At 41.6% G+C, this 17,503-nt stretch overlaps 2 protein-coding genes across 2 annotated transcripts in view; one reads left to right on the top strand and one right to left on the bottom strand.

Moving 5' to 3' along the window:
- Positions 1-17,503, top strand: part of ACAD11 (acyl-CoA dehydrogenase family member 11) — a 125,428-nt gene that overhangs the window by 32,689 nt on the left and 75,236 nt on the right. The window contains exons 10-13 of the mRNA XM_044295835.1: positions 1,672-1,749; positions 2,088-2,226; positions 3,625-3,732; positions 4,479-4,577. Coding sequence (XP_044151770.1) covers positions 1,672-1,749; positions 2,088-2,226; positions 3,625-3,732; positions 4,479-4,577 — 424 coding nt within the window. The remainder of the gene's footprint in view (positions 1-1,671; positions 1,750-2,087; positions 2,227-3,624; positions 3,733-4,478; positions 4,578-17,503) is intronic.
- Positions 1-17,503, bottom strand: part of UBA5 (ubiquitin like modifier activating enzyme 5) — an 80,938-nt gene that overhangs the window by 54,329 nt on the left and 9,106 nt on the right. The window lies entirely within an intron of this gene.

The raw sequence follows: 17,503 nt of genomic DNA, 5'->3' as shown, positions 1-17,503 counted from the left end.
ATTCGGAAATCAAGGTGCCAGAGTCTGGAGGAAGACTGGGGAGAGGGAAATGCCAAAATGCCTGAAGTCCAGTGCCAAGTACCCACAGTCAGTGATGGTCTGGGGTGCCATGTCAGCTGCTGGTGTTGGTCCACTGTGTTTTATCAAGGGCAGGGTCAATGCAGCTAACTATCAGGAGATTTTGGAGCACTTCATGCTTCCATCTGCTGAAAAGCTTTATGGAGATGAAGATTTCATTTTTCAGCACGACCTGGCACCTGCTCACAGTGCCAAAACCACTGGTAAATGGTTTACTGACCATGGTATTACTGTGCTCAATTGGCCTGCCAACTCTCCTGACCTGAACCCCATAGAGAATCTGTGGGATATTGGGAAGAGAAAGTTGAGAGACGCAAGACCCAACACCCTGGATGAGCTTAAGGCCGCTATCGAAGCATCCTGGGCCTCCATAACACCTCAGCAGTGCCACAGGCTGATTGCCTCCATGCCACGCCGCATTGAAGCAGTGATTTCTGCAAAAGGATTCCCGACCAAGTATTGAGTGCATAACTGAACATAATTATTTGAAGGTTGACTTTTTTTGTATTAAAAACACTTTTCTTTTATTGGTCGGATGAAATATGCTAATTTTTTTCGATAGGAATTTGGGGTTTTCATGAGCTGTATGCCAAAATCATCAATATTAAAACAATAAAAGGCTTGAACTACTTCAGTTGGTGTGTAATTAATCTAAAATATATGAAAGTCTAATGTTTATCAGTACATTACAGAAAATAATGAACTTTATCACAATATGCTAATTTTTTTTAGAAGGACCTGTACACACGTGTAGTATTTGCATCACGGTTAGTATTGTCAGACCCCCACTGATCAGATACTGATGACCTATCCAGAGTATAGGTCATCAGTTAAAAAAAAATCTCATAAAATCCCTTTAAACAGCAGAGGTCCCTGAGTTAGAGGTAAACAGCTAAAGTTAATATGCTGTTAAGTTTTACAAATTGCAGAGTTCAGGTGACTGTTTAAAAATTGCAAAAGTTTCCTACCTTGTGCACTGCAAACCTAGGGACACTGTGAGTGCCATCGTAACATAGGCTACCAATATGCCATAGATGTTTGTTATGGAAAAAACTCCTTTAACTTCAATGCTATTTTTTGTTATTGCATTACATTTTTCCTCCAGCTTTCAGTTTCACTGCATCAACAGACAGTTTTTTCTACTTCTCAGTGAAATCCGTCAGAGAGCTGCTCTGATGACTTGATCTATAGCCCTTATGTCTAGATCCCTAACAGCTCATAAGCACTTGTCAAGTTGATAAGAATATAGCTTAAAAAGGAATGCAGCTTAACTTAGTGTTTCTGAGCTGTCAGGAATAAACTCATAAATGCTACAGATCGAGCCATCAGAGCAGCTTTCTAATGTATTTCAGTCAAAAACAGAAAGAACAGTCTTCAGAGTGAAACTTGAGGGTTTTAAATGATAAAGTGTTGAAAGAAAAAAGAAAAAAAAACAATTGGAAAAAGGATTTTTAGCCCAAGGCAAGTAGAATACAATAATAAAACAAATGCCCTCAAATGGGCCCATAGTCTTTAACTATATAGTGTGGGCTTACAGTTTTTTTTTTTTATCATCAGTGTCATTTTACAAGCTACTATACTCTGTCATTTTAGGAGATTTTAGAATATTATACCAAACATGAGAACTCGCCACTTAGATGGAAGAAACCATTGGTCGTAGAGAAGCTTAAGGTAAGTAGTAACATTGCAAATACAGACTGGCTGCTGCAGTTTTACTAGGACTGTTCGGCTATAGCTTAGTGCCAGGGTACTGGTTATGGATTTTAAAGGGACTGCCTGAGGAAAGTACTGTAAAAAGATTCTGGTTTTAGATTTTGCTATCTAGAAATGGCATCACACTTGACCAAAGGCTGTGTCTGGCGTTAGAACACTACCTCATTTACTTGTATCCTCTGCTTTTCTTTTTTTATCCCGGACAACCCCTTAAAGTATTAGCAATTAATGCTTGAACAAAATATATAGTTGTAAGAGCTTGTTCCTTTCTTACAATTGTTTTCAATTTTCCCTAGGAACTGGCAAAGGCTGAAGGGTTGTGGAACTTGTTTCTGCCAGCTGTCAGTGGTCTTAGCCAGACAGACTACGCCTTTATTGCAGAAGAAACTGGGAAACATTTCTTTGCTCCAGAAATTTTCAATTGCCAAGCACCAGGTTTGTGTCTAAGGGTGCATTCACACATTGGATTTTGTCTTTGTCAAAATGTGCTGCTTCTGCCACACTTGAACGTGTTTAGTTTAGTCCCATCGAATAGGGCAAGACCTTGAGTGGACAGCCGCTGCAGTTTCCAGTTGTGTCCATATACAATCTATGCCACAGCCACATGAATGGCAGCATCGCCTCCCATTGACCATAAAGGGAGGTAGTCTCCACACAGCCACCTCACATTTTTTGGTGCTGAATCCGCACCACTTTACAAAGACAAAAATCTCCATGTAGTCGAGGCCCTATCGATACCAATGTCTAGTGAACATTCCAGTCAATCCTGTCTTTGTGTGGAATAGGGCTTTATTGTGCTGTTTATTTTCCCCAGCTGGTGATGGCTTCATATATCCATGACTGTATAACCGATACATATAATAGACTTGATAGTCGTGGTCACCAGTAGTTATTTTGTGCGGTGCAGAGTACCCATTCATGGTACGTAGATGAAAAGTCTTAGATTAAAACACAATGTAGGTTGTGCTAATGACCTTAGCATTAAATAATTTTTCTGAGACTTTAATACTGATGACCTATCTTCTGGATAGATCATCAGTATTTGAATGGTAGGGGTCAAACACTCAGGACCCTGGCCGATCAGCTGTTTGAGAAGGCAGCGGCCCTTGCAGTAGTGCAGCAGCCTGCTCGCAGCTTTTCCTAGGCCAGTGACGACACGTTCGTGGATCAGCTGTTTGAGAAGGCAGCGGCCCTTGCAGTAGTGCAGCAGCCTGCTCGCAGCTTTTCCTAGGCCAGTGACGACACGTTCGTGGATCAGCTGTTTGAGAAGGCAGCGGCCCTTGCAGTAGTGCAGCAGCCTGCTCGCAGCTTTTCCAAGGCCAGTGACGACACGTTCGTGGCCTAGGCTCAGCCTCCTCCTGCCTTCTCAAACAGCTGATCGGCGGGTGTCAGACCCCTACCAATCATATACTGATGACCTATCATCAGGATAGGTCATCACTATAAAAGTCTTGGCAACCCTTTTAAGTGTCTACGTAGAGTTAGGCTTGGCACTTATGGGGACATTTTCTGGAGGGTGTTTTGTATTGGCCCATGTAGGGATGATTTGCTCTGTCGTAATGTCCATCAGCTTTGATGGGAGGACTAGCACTGCATGGTCCATTGGGCAATGTTGGTACCTGTAGTACGATGGATCTAACAGTTCATTGTGGCTTACCTTACAAATGGAAGCCACAACACTGATGTGAACAGAGCCTTAAAGCATAGGAGGTACTGTGAAAAGTGAAATGAACACCTGCAAATGTACCTAATACTAATTAAACTACCTATGCCATTACTGCAGCGAGATTAGGCTTTACATAAGTATGAGCTGAGCTTCCATTCTATTTGCAGACACTGGCAACATGGAGGTGCTTCACATGTATGGCACAGAAGAGCAGAAGAAACAGTGGCTTGAACCTCTCCTTGCAGGGGAAATCCAGTCTTGTTTCTGCATGACAGGTGAGGACACATAATGAATCTGAACAAATTATTTCATTGAAATGATGAGTTGGAAAAAGTGTGTGTTTTTATTAAAGGATTCCTCCACAAATAAAATAATAATTTTGTCAGAAATCTCACTTGGGAACCATATTAACCCATAGGGCCGGGGCTGAGGGTTACATAAAGCCAATCCTCCGTGGGCCCCCAGATTTACTAAAACTTGAGTTTCTGACACACTGAGGGATAGAGATGTGCGCAATTTATTAAGAGGGGATCAAGACTGTATGGGAACACAATCCTTGATATATCTCCCCAATGCACTTTTATATTACTATTCTCAGATTTTCTATAATAAGCAGTACACCAATCCATAAACACTCTTTTAATTGAAGGAGTTGACCCACAAACAACACTTATTGCCTATACACAGGATAGGCGATTAAATGTATGATCATTGGAGGTTTGACTACAGGGACCCCCACAGATCAAGAGAATGGAGGTCTACCAGTTCCCTGTGTGAATGGAGTAGTAGTGTACATGCATGATCACCACTCCGTTCACGTCTATAGAATAGAACAATGGTCACACAGCACACTACTACTCCATTCTCACAGGAGACCCGGCGACCACTGTCGCACCCCAGCGATTATACATTTATCACCTATTCTGTGGCTATGTGATTAATGTTGATTCACTAAATGACCCCTTTAACTGCTATACACAGAATTACTATCAGTGACCTACATTATATTTTTTCTATCCAGAGCCTGATGTCGCTTCCAGTGACGCCACCAACATGGAGTGCTCCATCAAGAGAGATGGAGATAGCTACATTGTCAATGGAAAGAAGTGGTGGAGCAGTGGTGAGTAAAGCTTGTAGGGGTCAACCTTCATTGTAAAACATTCACATTTTGTCAGCTTCAGCACCACAAGCAGTTTACCTGCAGAAATAGTCTGCATGAGAGGTTAAATGTCTGCGATTGACTTTACCGCCAATCACAGACAATAACCGCGGGCCTCTGCTGTGTAAAATGGTAGAAACCCGGCAGTTTTGGTTCATGTAGCGCTGGTGAATGGCCGCTACTGAAAGACTGGATTTCCACTGTACATGTACGGCGGAGGTATGGAAAGGGTTAATGTCTTATATATCTTGGGCAACAATTTAAATTTTGCAAAAAATTCATACACCAGTCGCCCACAACATGTAAAAAAAAATTAAATAGCGCAAAAATTACTGTTCGCATGCATTAAATAATTGGCACATGAACGCAAACCTAAGACAGACTTAAAACTGACTCCAAATAGACTAAAAAGGATAAATGTCCCCCTTTGTGCTTATTCCTGGAGGAAATGAATATCCACATTCCCATCCCTCTCCACCCTTTTACTTGTCTCCTAATTCCCAGAATGGATAGAACGTGCTAGAAATTGATGTAATCCTTTTATTCTGCTGATAACTTTTAGGGTTATCACACCCTTTGATAAAATTCCACTTCAGAAACGGTAAGCTTTTCCGCCACCTGTTGCGTAACTTCCTGGTAGTGGCAAAAGTCCCAAGATTGGAGATTCCTGCTGTGTGCAGCAGTCGTTCAAAGCAACCCTCTGGCCTAGGGTCATAATTTGATATGTGATGGGGAATAGAATATAATATTACCTTGTGCCCTCAGTTTGCACCTGTTTGCTTTAGGGTCCCATCTATGGCAGCCAGCTTTTTAGACTGCCAGATCTCCTTCTGCTTATGAATTATTGCTGAGGACCTCAACGCCTTGTCAATGTTTGTGCTAACCTACATGGTCCTGTCAGGCTCTGGGCTCCATTGGAAGCTCTGGTATAAAAAAAGGAACCTGTGTTCTCCTTCACTGCTTTGAACTAGATATGCCCGAAGAATAAACTTGGAATTATGTGCAAGGAGTTGTTTCGCCACTGACATAACTTGTTAGAACCATTTGCCCAGACCCCACCAATGTCTCTACAATGAGCTCTGTACACATTTCTTGTTACTACATAGTAGCCCCTTCATTCCCCATTAAAGGCCTTTTGCAAGATTTTACTACTGATGACCTATCCTTAGTATAGGTCATCAGTATCTGATCGGTGGGGGTCCAACACCTGGGGCCCTGCCGTTCAGCTGTTTGAGAAGGCAGTGGTGCTTGCAGTAGTACCGCTGCCTTCTCACAACTTTTCCTATGCCAGTGATGACATGTTCATCAGTAATGTGGCTTAGGCGCAGGTCAGCCCCATTGAATGCCGATTCCTTCTCAAGCGGCTGATTGCGGTGGTCACGGGTGTCGGACCCCCCACCGATCAGATACTGATGACCTATCCTGAGAATAGGTCATCAGTAGTAAAATTTTGGACAACCTTTTTAAGCCCTTGTGTCATAGTACTTCCTCGCAAGTAGTTAGTTACACCCTGGTAATGTACTATTGTGGTGCTTTGATGGTTGTGGTGCTTTAATCTAATTATTATCCCACCTTATAGTGCGGCCCCCACTGATGTTTTGGCACTTTTTTTTTCCTTCTAAAGAACCCCCCGTTCGTCCACTGTAGTCCCCGTATCTTTTGGCGCCTCATATGCTAATGAGGTGACTCGGTTATACTAGGCGTGGACTTGTATTTCTCCTGGGCGTGGTTATCTTCTCCCTGGCTGCGCATCCAATCAGAGCGTCCCGCTCTTAGTCAGGGAGAAGGAGCTCACGTTCTCATGGGAGAGGGACCCGGACAAATAAGACAATGGGAGCATATCCTAGTGATATGCCCCCATTGCCTGAGATGACACAACCCCTTTAACATAGCTAACCACATCTACTTTCCCATCCACTTTTTAAAACTGGAGTAAGTGGTATAAAAATGCTAAAAGTCAAAAGATTTCTGCAAATGACCCCAAAAAGACAAAAGTCCCTAATTTGCAACTTTTTGACAGCAGAATTCTGGAGTGCAGGGTGTGATAAGTTACTCCCCAATGTTTCCGTTCACTGACATCAAGTGGATATCTTTTTAGAATTGATCCACACAGTACAGTAATCTGATTCCAATATCAAGGGGACAGTTACTTATAGGTGTTGAGAAGAATACAGTCCCTGAGATAGACACTGGACCAGGGAGTGGGATGAAATCCTGCCGATGACAACATCTTAGGATTTCTTGCTAGTAATTCACAGCAGCACAATATGACAAATACAGATAGATAAGAACATACTAGAGTCAGGCCTCTAAGAGGCAAGACCCGCTGTCAAAAACTATTAGTACCTAGTCCTCTACCTTGATAGGGTTTTTCACCCTGAGATGGTTGAGCCATTTCCCTGACAATGGCGGCCCGGCACTGACCTCCCCCACCTACAGTAATACACCCTGATATTTCTTACTACAGGTTTCAAATGTATCATCGTGTTGCTGGGTGACAGGTGGTCAAGTTGTAAAAGGCAGAGAAGCTGACTAGCTATATCTACTGTCATCAAGAGTGGAAGGTTGTGAAAGCGGTCATTTACTGCATAGACTAATTATAATTGTACGTAAATGCTTAAAAAAAACAAGTATGCCACGATGAGGAGCAAATAGATGTCATTTAGTATGTTATAGCAAGCCTATCACCTGTCTGCAGTCTTGCTGCTGCCCTGTTCCTGGTTGCTTTTGGTCTCCACAGGACCAGCACGCAGCTTGGTATTGTGACTTCTGCAGCCAATCAAAGGCCTCAGTGGTCATAGCGACTTGAAAAGTATATCACTGCTGTGACGTAGTGTTCAAGCTGCTGTGACAGCTGAGGCCTGTCATTGGCCGCAGAGGTCATGGGAACAAGCAATAGGTGAGTTGTTGTTTTTTTGTAGTTTTTTTCATGTGCATGGGGACAGAGGAGGAACCCATGGGTTGTCGTCTCCAAGGTTGGACAACCCCTTGAAAGGGTTATTCCTGTTTCATTGTTTCATGATATTGATGACCTGTCTCTCGGCACCCACCGATCAGCTGTTTGAAGGGACCACGACATTTCTGCGAGCTTTGCATTCTTTTCATGCTTTGCCTGCGCATCATCTCCCTTGTGGCGGCAAAGTGTAATTACAGCTTCCTTTCCCACTTATTTGAATGGGACAAACAGTTGTGATCACACTACACCACATCTACAAGGGAGACTACGTGCAGCTAAACATTGAAGAGAACAAAGCCCTCACACTAGAGCCGCAGCTTCAAACAGCTGATCAATAGGGGTGCCGAGAGTTAGACCTCCACCAATCTGACAATGATGACCTATACTGAGGATAGATCACCAGTATCATGAAACCAGAATACCCCTTTAAGAATAAATGTGTTTTGTTATGGAGCCCAGCATTTTACCCGACTATGGTTACGGTCACATATCCGCTAAGCTACCATATATGGCATAGCCGGTTACCACCACGCATTGCCGGATTTCCATTGACTATAGTGGGATCTGACGAGGATCTGGCGGCTTTCCAGCATAAATGCCAGCTTTCGGACGGACAAATACTGTTACATGCAGCGCAGTGGTATTTGTCTGGCTGAAAGCCAGCATTTAAGCCAGATGGCCATCGGATCCCATTATAGTCAATAGAAGTTCGGAGGTTTGCAGCTGTATCCTACTTTGCCAAATACGATAACTCCGGTAGTCTATTCCTCTGTCGGAACAGACTACCAGATTAGATGCCTCAAAATATTGTGTTGTTTTCTCTAGCATTTTTGAATCTGCAACAGAGGCCCCTAATCGAGTCTCTGATGCTGATGTGAACGTAGTCTTACCAGTCTGGGGATAATGTTACACTTTGGTAGAATCCGCTGTTGAAAACATTAAATGGTTTAACCAGCTGTCTCTGGAATGTGTAACACATTGGAGCCTTTAAATAATCAGTAATGGTATTAAAATATTTTATTATGTACAATATATCGATGCAACAAAAGGGAAAATTGTTACATTCAGTTAAAGGGGTTTTTTCCGATTTTTGCAATTTTCAGCATCAGTTGACAGGAAAATACACGTTATCAGTAATGCCCCATTTTCCTGCACTCCATCGTGGCGACGTAACATTTTCCACTGTGTTGGTTTCATATACCGATGACATCACGTCAACATCCAAGGCTTGTAAGGCTCTGCCCCACAGATGACCTGCCCCACTGGTGTTCTGCTCATTCTCCTGGACCCTGCCCTATAGACGTGATGTCAGAAATGACTCTGTGTCTAAAGCCTCATGCATACGACCATTGTGTGTTTTGCGCTCTGCAAATTGCTGATCCGCAAAAAAAGGATGGCGTCCGTGTGCGTTCCGCAATTTGCGGACAAGAATAGACCAGGTTATATTCTTTTTTTGCGGACTAACGGATGCGGAAAGCACGCGGAGTGCTGTCCGCATCTTTTGCGGCCCCATTAATGTGAATGGGTTTGCATCCAAGCCGCAAATACTGAGGCTTGGATGCGGACCAAAACAACTGTCGTGTGCATGAGGCCTTAGGACTAGGTTTTTCCAGCAGGGCTTCAAGCAGGCTTGGATCTGTGACTTTCGAGCAGGGGGGGAAAAGAGAGGCACAGACCTGATGCTCCAGTTACTGCCTATGAATCCTGCGGCGGCATGTAAACACGGGGTGTTGGTCACAGATTGCAATTACACTGGAGGAGTCAAAATGCACTCATAACTTCATCTGACTTATATAACGTAGTAATGTTGAATGCTGATGTTATTTATTTTTTGTGTAACCCGAAAACCCCTTTAAAGGCTTTGTCTGCCTATGCAGCAAATTTAGTATTTTGCCAATGCACCTAAAATGAAAATTTGAAGTAGCTTTGCTATTTGTCCTGTTTTTTTTTTTTTTTTTTTTTTATACAGCTACTATACAAACCTATGTGTTTCCATGGTTCCGTTAGTAGTCAACAGAAATTCTAAATTTATAAAATTCTAAATTCATAAAAATTCTTTATAAAAGTTACCGTTAGGTAATCAGCCATTGGTTTCGATGGTAGATAATAGAACTAATATCGAAGATATCGATATACCTATAGAAGGTGAAATTTTTGAAGTAACCACATCTATACCCTCTGGGCTAAAACCACGTTCCTCTTTTTATCCGATCAAAAGCAGAGGCCCACATCTGGAGAGCTATTTTAATATGGTTTTAGATGATCTTAAAAATTTATCCGAAACAAAAAATCAGAACAATTCACATAATTTAAAACCTGCCGAAAGAAAAGCTTTAAAAGATCTCAGAGGTAATAAAAATATTGTAATCAAGAATGCGGATAAGGGAGGGGGGATAGTCATAATGGACCAGGATTACTATGGTGAAGGAATCACTTAAAATTTTATCTAATCAAGAATATTATAAAATTTTGGATAATGATCCGACACCTTTTTTAAAAAAATCTTTACAAAAACTAATAGATTTTGGTTCCCAAGCTGATATTCTAGACAAGAAAGAAAAACTTTTTTTATTCAATAATCATCCCACGATGATTTACCAAAAATCCACAAAAATTTAACGAATCCCCCGGGGAGACCGATTATCTCTGGAATAGATTCATTGACATGCAATCTCTCCGCATATGTTGACAGATTCCTTCAGGGTTATGTGAAACAACTTCCTTCCTACCTTCGTGATTCAACTGATTTGATCAACTCTCTTAAAACATTTAGCTGGAGAGAGGAATACCACTGGGCTACCCTAGACGTCACGTCACTCTATAGTAACATTCGTCATGATCTAGGCCTAAATTCGATACAGTTTTTTCTCGAAAAAGACCCGTCACTTCCTATTACACAAAAGGAATTTTTAATGAAGTCCATTGAATTCATCCTCAATCATAATTATTTTCTTTTTAATGACAAATTTTATTTACAAACTAAAGGCACCGCGATGGGCACGAAATTTGCCCCTGCTTATGCGAATCTTTTTGTGGGACTGTTTGAGACTCACTTAGGTCTTCTTTCCCATCCCAGAATCATGTTTTACCGTAGGTACATAGATGACATTATCTTGATCTGGGATGGGAAGGAAGATGATCTTTTAAGTTTTGTGGAGGGTTTGAATCAAAATGATTGGGGATTGGAATTCAGTCTTTAACACGACCAGACCAAAGCTATCTTTCTAGATTTGAAACTAGAAGTTATTGCGAATACTATACATACAAGTACTTATTTCAAACATGTGGATGCTAATAGCTACCTGGATTTTTCCAGTTGTCACCTATCGAAGTGGAAACGCAATATCCCATTTAGTCAGATGAAAAGGGTACGACGGAATTGCTCAGATAAAAAAGTTCTAGAAAAACAAATGAAAGTCCTGAAGACTAGGTTCATCGAAAAAGGCTATCCTAAACAACTGATCAAATCTTCCGCAGAAAGAACACTTATTTTAGATCAAGACTCGGCCCTAAAGCCAACTCCGAAAACATCTAATAGTGAAAAAAACCCTTATGAATACAATCTGATAACAAGGTATAATACCAAACACAGTGAAATCAAAAGAATTTTGAATAAACACTGGGGGATTCTTTTAAAAGACCCAATCCTCAAAGACATACTACCAACTAATACGTCAATCATCTTCAGGAGGGCACAAACTTTGAAAAACATGCTAGCACCGTCATGTCCCAAACTAACAACCACCAGTAAAAACAGTTCAACCCCAAAACAAAAGGATACCAAACAAGGGATATATAGATGTGGGATTGCTAGATCCAAATGCTGTGCGATGATGAATCAGGGGATCACTGAACTCATAATTTCACCAAACGACATATGGAGATTTAGACAAGAAATCAGCTGTAACACCAGGAATGTAGTTTACCTGTTAACCTGCCCATGCAATTTTAAATATGTAGGGAGAACTACCCAAACAGTGAGGGACAGAATGACGGAACACAGGTCAAACATAAAGCGAGGGGTTATTACACATAGTGTATCCAGACATTTTCTGGAGAAACACAACTGTAATTCTGCGTTACTAAAATTAACTCCGCTGGAACATATAACACAGTCCTATCAAACATTGTGCAGAAAGGAAATGCACTGGATCTTCCGTCTAAACACTTTATCTCCTCATGGCCTAAATGAAACATTAGAATATACCAACTATTGATACCCCTCAAAAACCAAACCAGATATGTAATCGGGAACATGGATAGACCAACCCCTACATAGTATTATTAAGTATATTTCATATGGTTTTATTTATTTATATATTTTTATACTAATGTTTTTTTTTTTTTTTTTTTTTTTTCCATATATATATATATATATATATATACATGTTTTTCATCTATATACACAACTCCTGTTCTTGTCCATTATATGGTCTATATACATATAGATCATATCTCTCTTATTGATTTTTTAAGTACTCTTCTAGATTTATATTTATATCTATATTTATATATGTATGTTTATATTTTAGTTATTTATGTATATTTTGAATTCACATATTTGCACCAGTATACTTTATATCTATTTTATGTTCATTCATTTTACATATACAATTGCCTTTTTGAGCCATTGTTCAACCAGTAAAATTTTCCTACCATTGTATTTTCCCCACGCCCATTATCTATTAGATACAATAAGTAGCCGTAGTCCTATTATCTGCGTTCCACTGACCGGAAGTGGGCGGGGTTTCAGATTTAGCATCGATGTCGACGCACTACATAGTCACTCGTTTTAAGTATTTTTATCTTTGGTTATCATCCCCTATGTCCCTAAAGTCTCACCATGCATGTTTCATGTAAATTTTTATGGGTTATAAGCCTCCGGGAGCCGGAAGACCGGGGGTGACGTCACTTCCGGTCCCGGACCTGCAGCCGGCGGAGGACAAATTAACCAATGTGTGCCGATTGTTTGTAAGATATTCCTGTTTACCGTGACACACTTGTTATAGCCGAATACTGGCTAAGTATTATGATGAAGTTGTCAATGTTTGTCTGCATTTTCGGTGGGCGCTGGCCTTCACTTCCGGTTTGCGTTCCACGCTGGAACGCATGGGGTGGACGCAAACCGGAAGTGACGCTGTGCTACCTGTTTTTGGCGCCATATTTGATTTAAATAAGCTAGTTTCTTCACCATTAGACATGCTCCTGATGAAGGGGACTTATATATCCCCGAAACGCGTTGAGCCTTCTCCTCACCCCACCCTGACTACTCAATAAAAGGAATTAACAAGAAGTTCCAGTTGAAGGACTGCCGTTTATTTCCTGACTTTCTAGAAGCGAGCCAGGCGCAGGAGGAAGGGTTTGGGGGTGTTTTGAGTTTATCCCCCATCTCTCCTCCTGGGTGAAGTGAGTATAAACCAAGTTTTTTATTATAGATTTGGTTTACATACTACTGGCTGAATATTTACAATCTATTTTATCTATAGTCTGATAAAATCATGTTATGAATATCACCTTTTATAAAGAATTTTTATGAATTTAGAATTTTATAAATTTAGAATTTCTGTTGACTACTAACGGAAGAGTGGCGCCTCCTTATGGGATAAAAATCTTTTATTCTCAAACTGCCTATTCCTGTCTAGGTACACTTTCCTAGCTAGTTATATCCCGTCGGCAGCCTTCTTATTCAAATTGCATAGATTCCAAACCACTTAGATTCTGGTGGTCATTGTATTTTACTACCTTATGTTTTAAATATTTTTTACAGTTCTAGTAAAAGTTTGTCGTATCCATACCTATTGGCGCCCTGCGAGTTAAGTTTCCTGATCCTCTTTCAGAGAAGTCAGGTGATTAACCCCCTCTTTTTTCTCTTCTGTCCCTGTTTCCATGGTAACAGACACCCCCTTGTAGTCTGATCCTGTAGTCAACATTTCTTCATTCAGTCCCTACTTCTTGGTAATGCACTGATTGTATGTTAGTTTGGAACAGATGAAAAAAGTAAGACTTCAGGATCAGACTATTGAGGGTTTGTTTGTTGTCTATTACAGTGGAAATGCTTAGGTCCGCATGGAGCTGTGGACCCAACTCCAGGACAGTAAAAGAAAATTGATTTGCAAAGGCGAAAATAGCTACTAAATTGTAGCAGAGGAGAGAGAGTCTTCAACACATACCATAATGTGTATTATGCACATACAATGCCGTATTAAAATGTTCCCCCCTTCAGTTAAAGCCTTGTTCACACTGGTGGTTTAGCTTCAGTAGATATAACTGATATTATGTATGGCATCTTGTGCTGTTGTTTTCATCTGAAGCATTAGAAATGTCGACAGAGCCCCCTAAGGCTAGGTCTACACAACGACATTTGTCGCGCAACATTTTGTCGCACCAATGTCACGCAACAATTTTTATAATTATAGTCCATTTGAGATGGATTTTTCTGCAATTGTCGCATGTCGCAGTGCAACACCATAGACTATCATCATGAAAATTGTTGCCCAACATTGGTGCGACAAATGTTGTAGTGTAGTTGTGCCCTATCTGTCGTCGTGTAGACCTAGCCTAAAGACAGGTTGAGCTGCAGTGTGAACATAGCCATAAAAACAATTTACATCTTCATTTGTGAAACATCTAACACCTTGGTGAGTGGATTACCCTATGGTTCGCTTTATAAGACAAACACCCCCCCCCCCCACCCACCCACCCCAAAACAGTGGGGGGGAAATGTCAGTGCATCTTATAAAGCAAATAATTTGGCGCCGAAGCTACAAGGTAACAGCTGATCGTGGGGGTGCCGGGTGTCTAAACCCCTCTGATCTGATATTGATGACCTATCCTGAGGACAGGTCATCAAAATCAAAAATCCTGGACAACCCCTTTAAGTCACATGATTGTTAAGTCTCAGTGCAATCGCTGAATGGTCTTAAAGGGACCAGGGTTGCCACATATTAAGGCACTTATATGTTATATAGCAATTGAAGTAAATGATAGTTCAAATCTACGCCAGCTCATAGCTGATGTAGACTTGAATTTCCGACTCGCGGATTGGCTAAAAATGTACCAAATATATTAAGAGGCCTGTGCTTTTTAATAAATCTGGCGCATCCTGTGTTTGTAATACCATGCTTAGTATATCATTCATAATATATTTGTTTCTATTGAAGTGTTCAAACTGAAGTGGTATACTGAATATACGCCTATAAATACAATAAAGCAAATAATGTGAGGATAGGCGCTAAAACAAAATAATAATGTCTTTATTAATTGTCTGATTAAAAAAGGGGGGGGGGTGCTGTTTGGCAGATACCAGTGTTTTCACAATTGTTACAGTCAGTATTGAACACCATACTGACGGATGATATCCCCCTTTTTTAATCAGACAATTAATAAAGACATTATTATTTTGTTTTAGCGCCTATCCTCACATTATTTGCTCTATTGAAGTGTTCCTTTTATACAAAGTTGATTATGTTTAAATATTTAGCAGCATAGTAAAGCGGCTCACTTTACTAATCACTTGTGAAATGATAAGCACCCCCTAACTATTTAAACGAACCATAATAGGGTGAATAGGGATGCTAAAAGCAAAATAAAACAACAAAAAACTTTAATTTAATTCTTCAAAAATAAATGTAGAAATAGGTGAAAATAAAACTAACAATCAGTAGCACGACCCATAGCTAATGAAGTGACCACCGCCGAAGGTCTAAAGGCACTAATATGGAAGTCTTGGGTAAATTAACCCCCACAACAGGATCAATTCCGGTGGTGTGTGCAGTGGACTGTGCACCAAAACTAATGTTTGGGTGTGCAGCTGTCACAGACGTAGCTGATCAAACGCCCAAAACCTCCATCAAGATAAGAGGATTGCAGTGGAAAGCGCTGTAGATACAAAGACTCTATTTGTATCCAATTTACAAATAAAGTGTGGGAAAAGTAACCAGTCCCTCACTGGCATCGCTATCCATGTAGACTATTTGCCCTCATTGCCCTGAATTTGCTTCACATCTAAATAACCTAACATCATACTTCTACGCGTTTCTGCATCATTATGATGCCTCATCAGGAGCACGTGGTGTGAGCTTGAATCGGGACCGGATAACAATACAAGTCGGCATAAGTAGATGCACAACCCCTCTCTCACAGGGGCCAGCGCTCCGGCACTGTGATGGCCATGAAACGGCCGCCACAACTAAAGGTAATTATAAGGTATAACTCCACCTACCCCGCACTGAAAGTCACATCCCCGGCCCAGAGCCAGGCTGTCATCAGTTGAGAAAGGCTCCACAGGAGCGCATCGCTCCTTGAGTAATACAGGGACCTCTAGCGGACGACTGACGTCATGACACAGTGGTATGAGACTGGATGGGAATATGGAATCTGACCAGATCGGCATGACATGTTTCTGCCCGTATGTCAGTGCACAACGATGTACCTATATGTGCCAGGGAAAACCTCAATTTGGTGAGATGATACTGTAGTATCCTCAGAAAACACACACAAATTGATGTAACAAGATGTGTATCCATTAAACTGGCAAACAATTGACGATTCTTATGGGGTATGACTACAGGAAACATAAATATGAAATATGATCATTTAAACCCCTGGGGCGCACAGTGTCCAGACGAAAAATCCACTGTGCCTCTTTTTGTAACACCCGCTTATCAAAATCTCCTCCTCTCGTGGAGGGTCTGATGATTTCAATTCCTTGAAAGCGAATGACATTCACATCATTGGCATGATGTTCTGCCACATGTCTCACCACCGGGGTGTCAGCCTCCTTCTTAATGTCGTTCAAATGTTCATCAATGCCCCTCCTAAATTCCCTCACGGTTTTGGCTACGTACTGTATCCTGCACTCACATGTTATTAAATATACCAGGCCCATAGAACGGCAATAATAAAGGACCTGATAGAGAACGTGCGACCTGTATTGGTACTCAAGAACATTCTACCCTTCCTAAACGAGTTGCATTCGATGCAACGTCCACATTTGAACGTCCCCACCAATTAATCGCCAAAGGGATTAATAGGCTGCACATTAGGGGAGTAGAGGCTATGGACAAGACGGTCCCTGATGTTCCTGCCTCTCCTCAATGTAATTGAGGGGGAGACCCCCACAACATGGCCGACATCAGGGTCCGCCTTCAAAATTCCCCAATATTGCGTGAGGATTTGCGTGACGGATCGATGGGCTTCATCATAGTCTGCTATGATGCGAATTTGAGAGGAAGTATTATCAGTACGTGAGAGATACAACTGATTTTCGCGAGGGTCATTTGAGTATAACTCGAAACAGAATAAGGTACTGGACGTTAAGGCTACTTTCACACTAGCGTTCGGGGCTCCGTTTGTAGGCTCTCACAAGCGGCCCCGAACGCATCCGTCCATTCTGAGTGGATGCAGATCTGCTCAGAATGCATCAGTCTGGCAGCGTTTGGGATCCGCTCTGCTCAGCAGGCGGACACGCGAACGCAGCTTGCAGCGTTCGGATGTCCGCCTGGCCGTGCGGAGGCAAACGGATCCGTCCAGACTTACAATGGAAGTCAATGGGGGCGGATCCATTTGAAGGTGACACAATATGGTGCAATTTTCAAACTGATCCGTCCCACATTGACTTTCAATGTAAAGTCTGGACGGATCCGTCTGCGGCTACTTTCACACTTAGAATTTATTTTACAATATAATGCAGATGGATCCGTTCTGAACGGATCCATCGTCTTCATTATATGAGTGGATCCAAGTGTGAAAGTAGCCTTAGACCGAGTCCTCTTCCTCTGAAGGTGAACCGGAGGGGGAGACTGTCAGGCACTCCTCAACGCAGCCTCAGGCATCAACCTCTAATCAGGGAAGGGCGAGGGGCAATTTTTTAGGCAGGTGCCACCCAGTGTACGACTATTTGCTCAGAGAAAGGAAGCCATCAAGGTATCAA

Source organism: Bufo gargarizans, chromosome 5 (genome assembly GCF_014858855.1).
Source record: "Bufo gargarizans isolate SCDJY-AF-19 chromosome 5, ASM1485885v1, whole genome shotgun sequence".
Lineage (NCBI taxonomy): Eukaryota > Metazoa > Chordata > Amphibia > Anura > Bufonidae > Bufo > Bufo gargarizans.
This window is presented reverse-complemented; position numbering and strand designations above follow the sequence as displayed.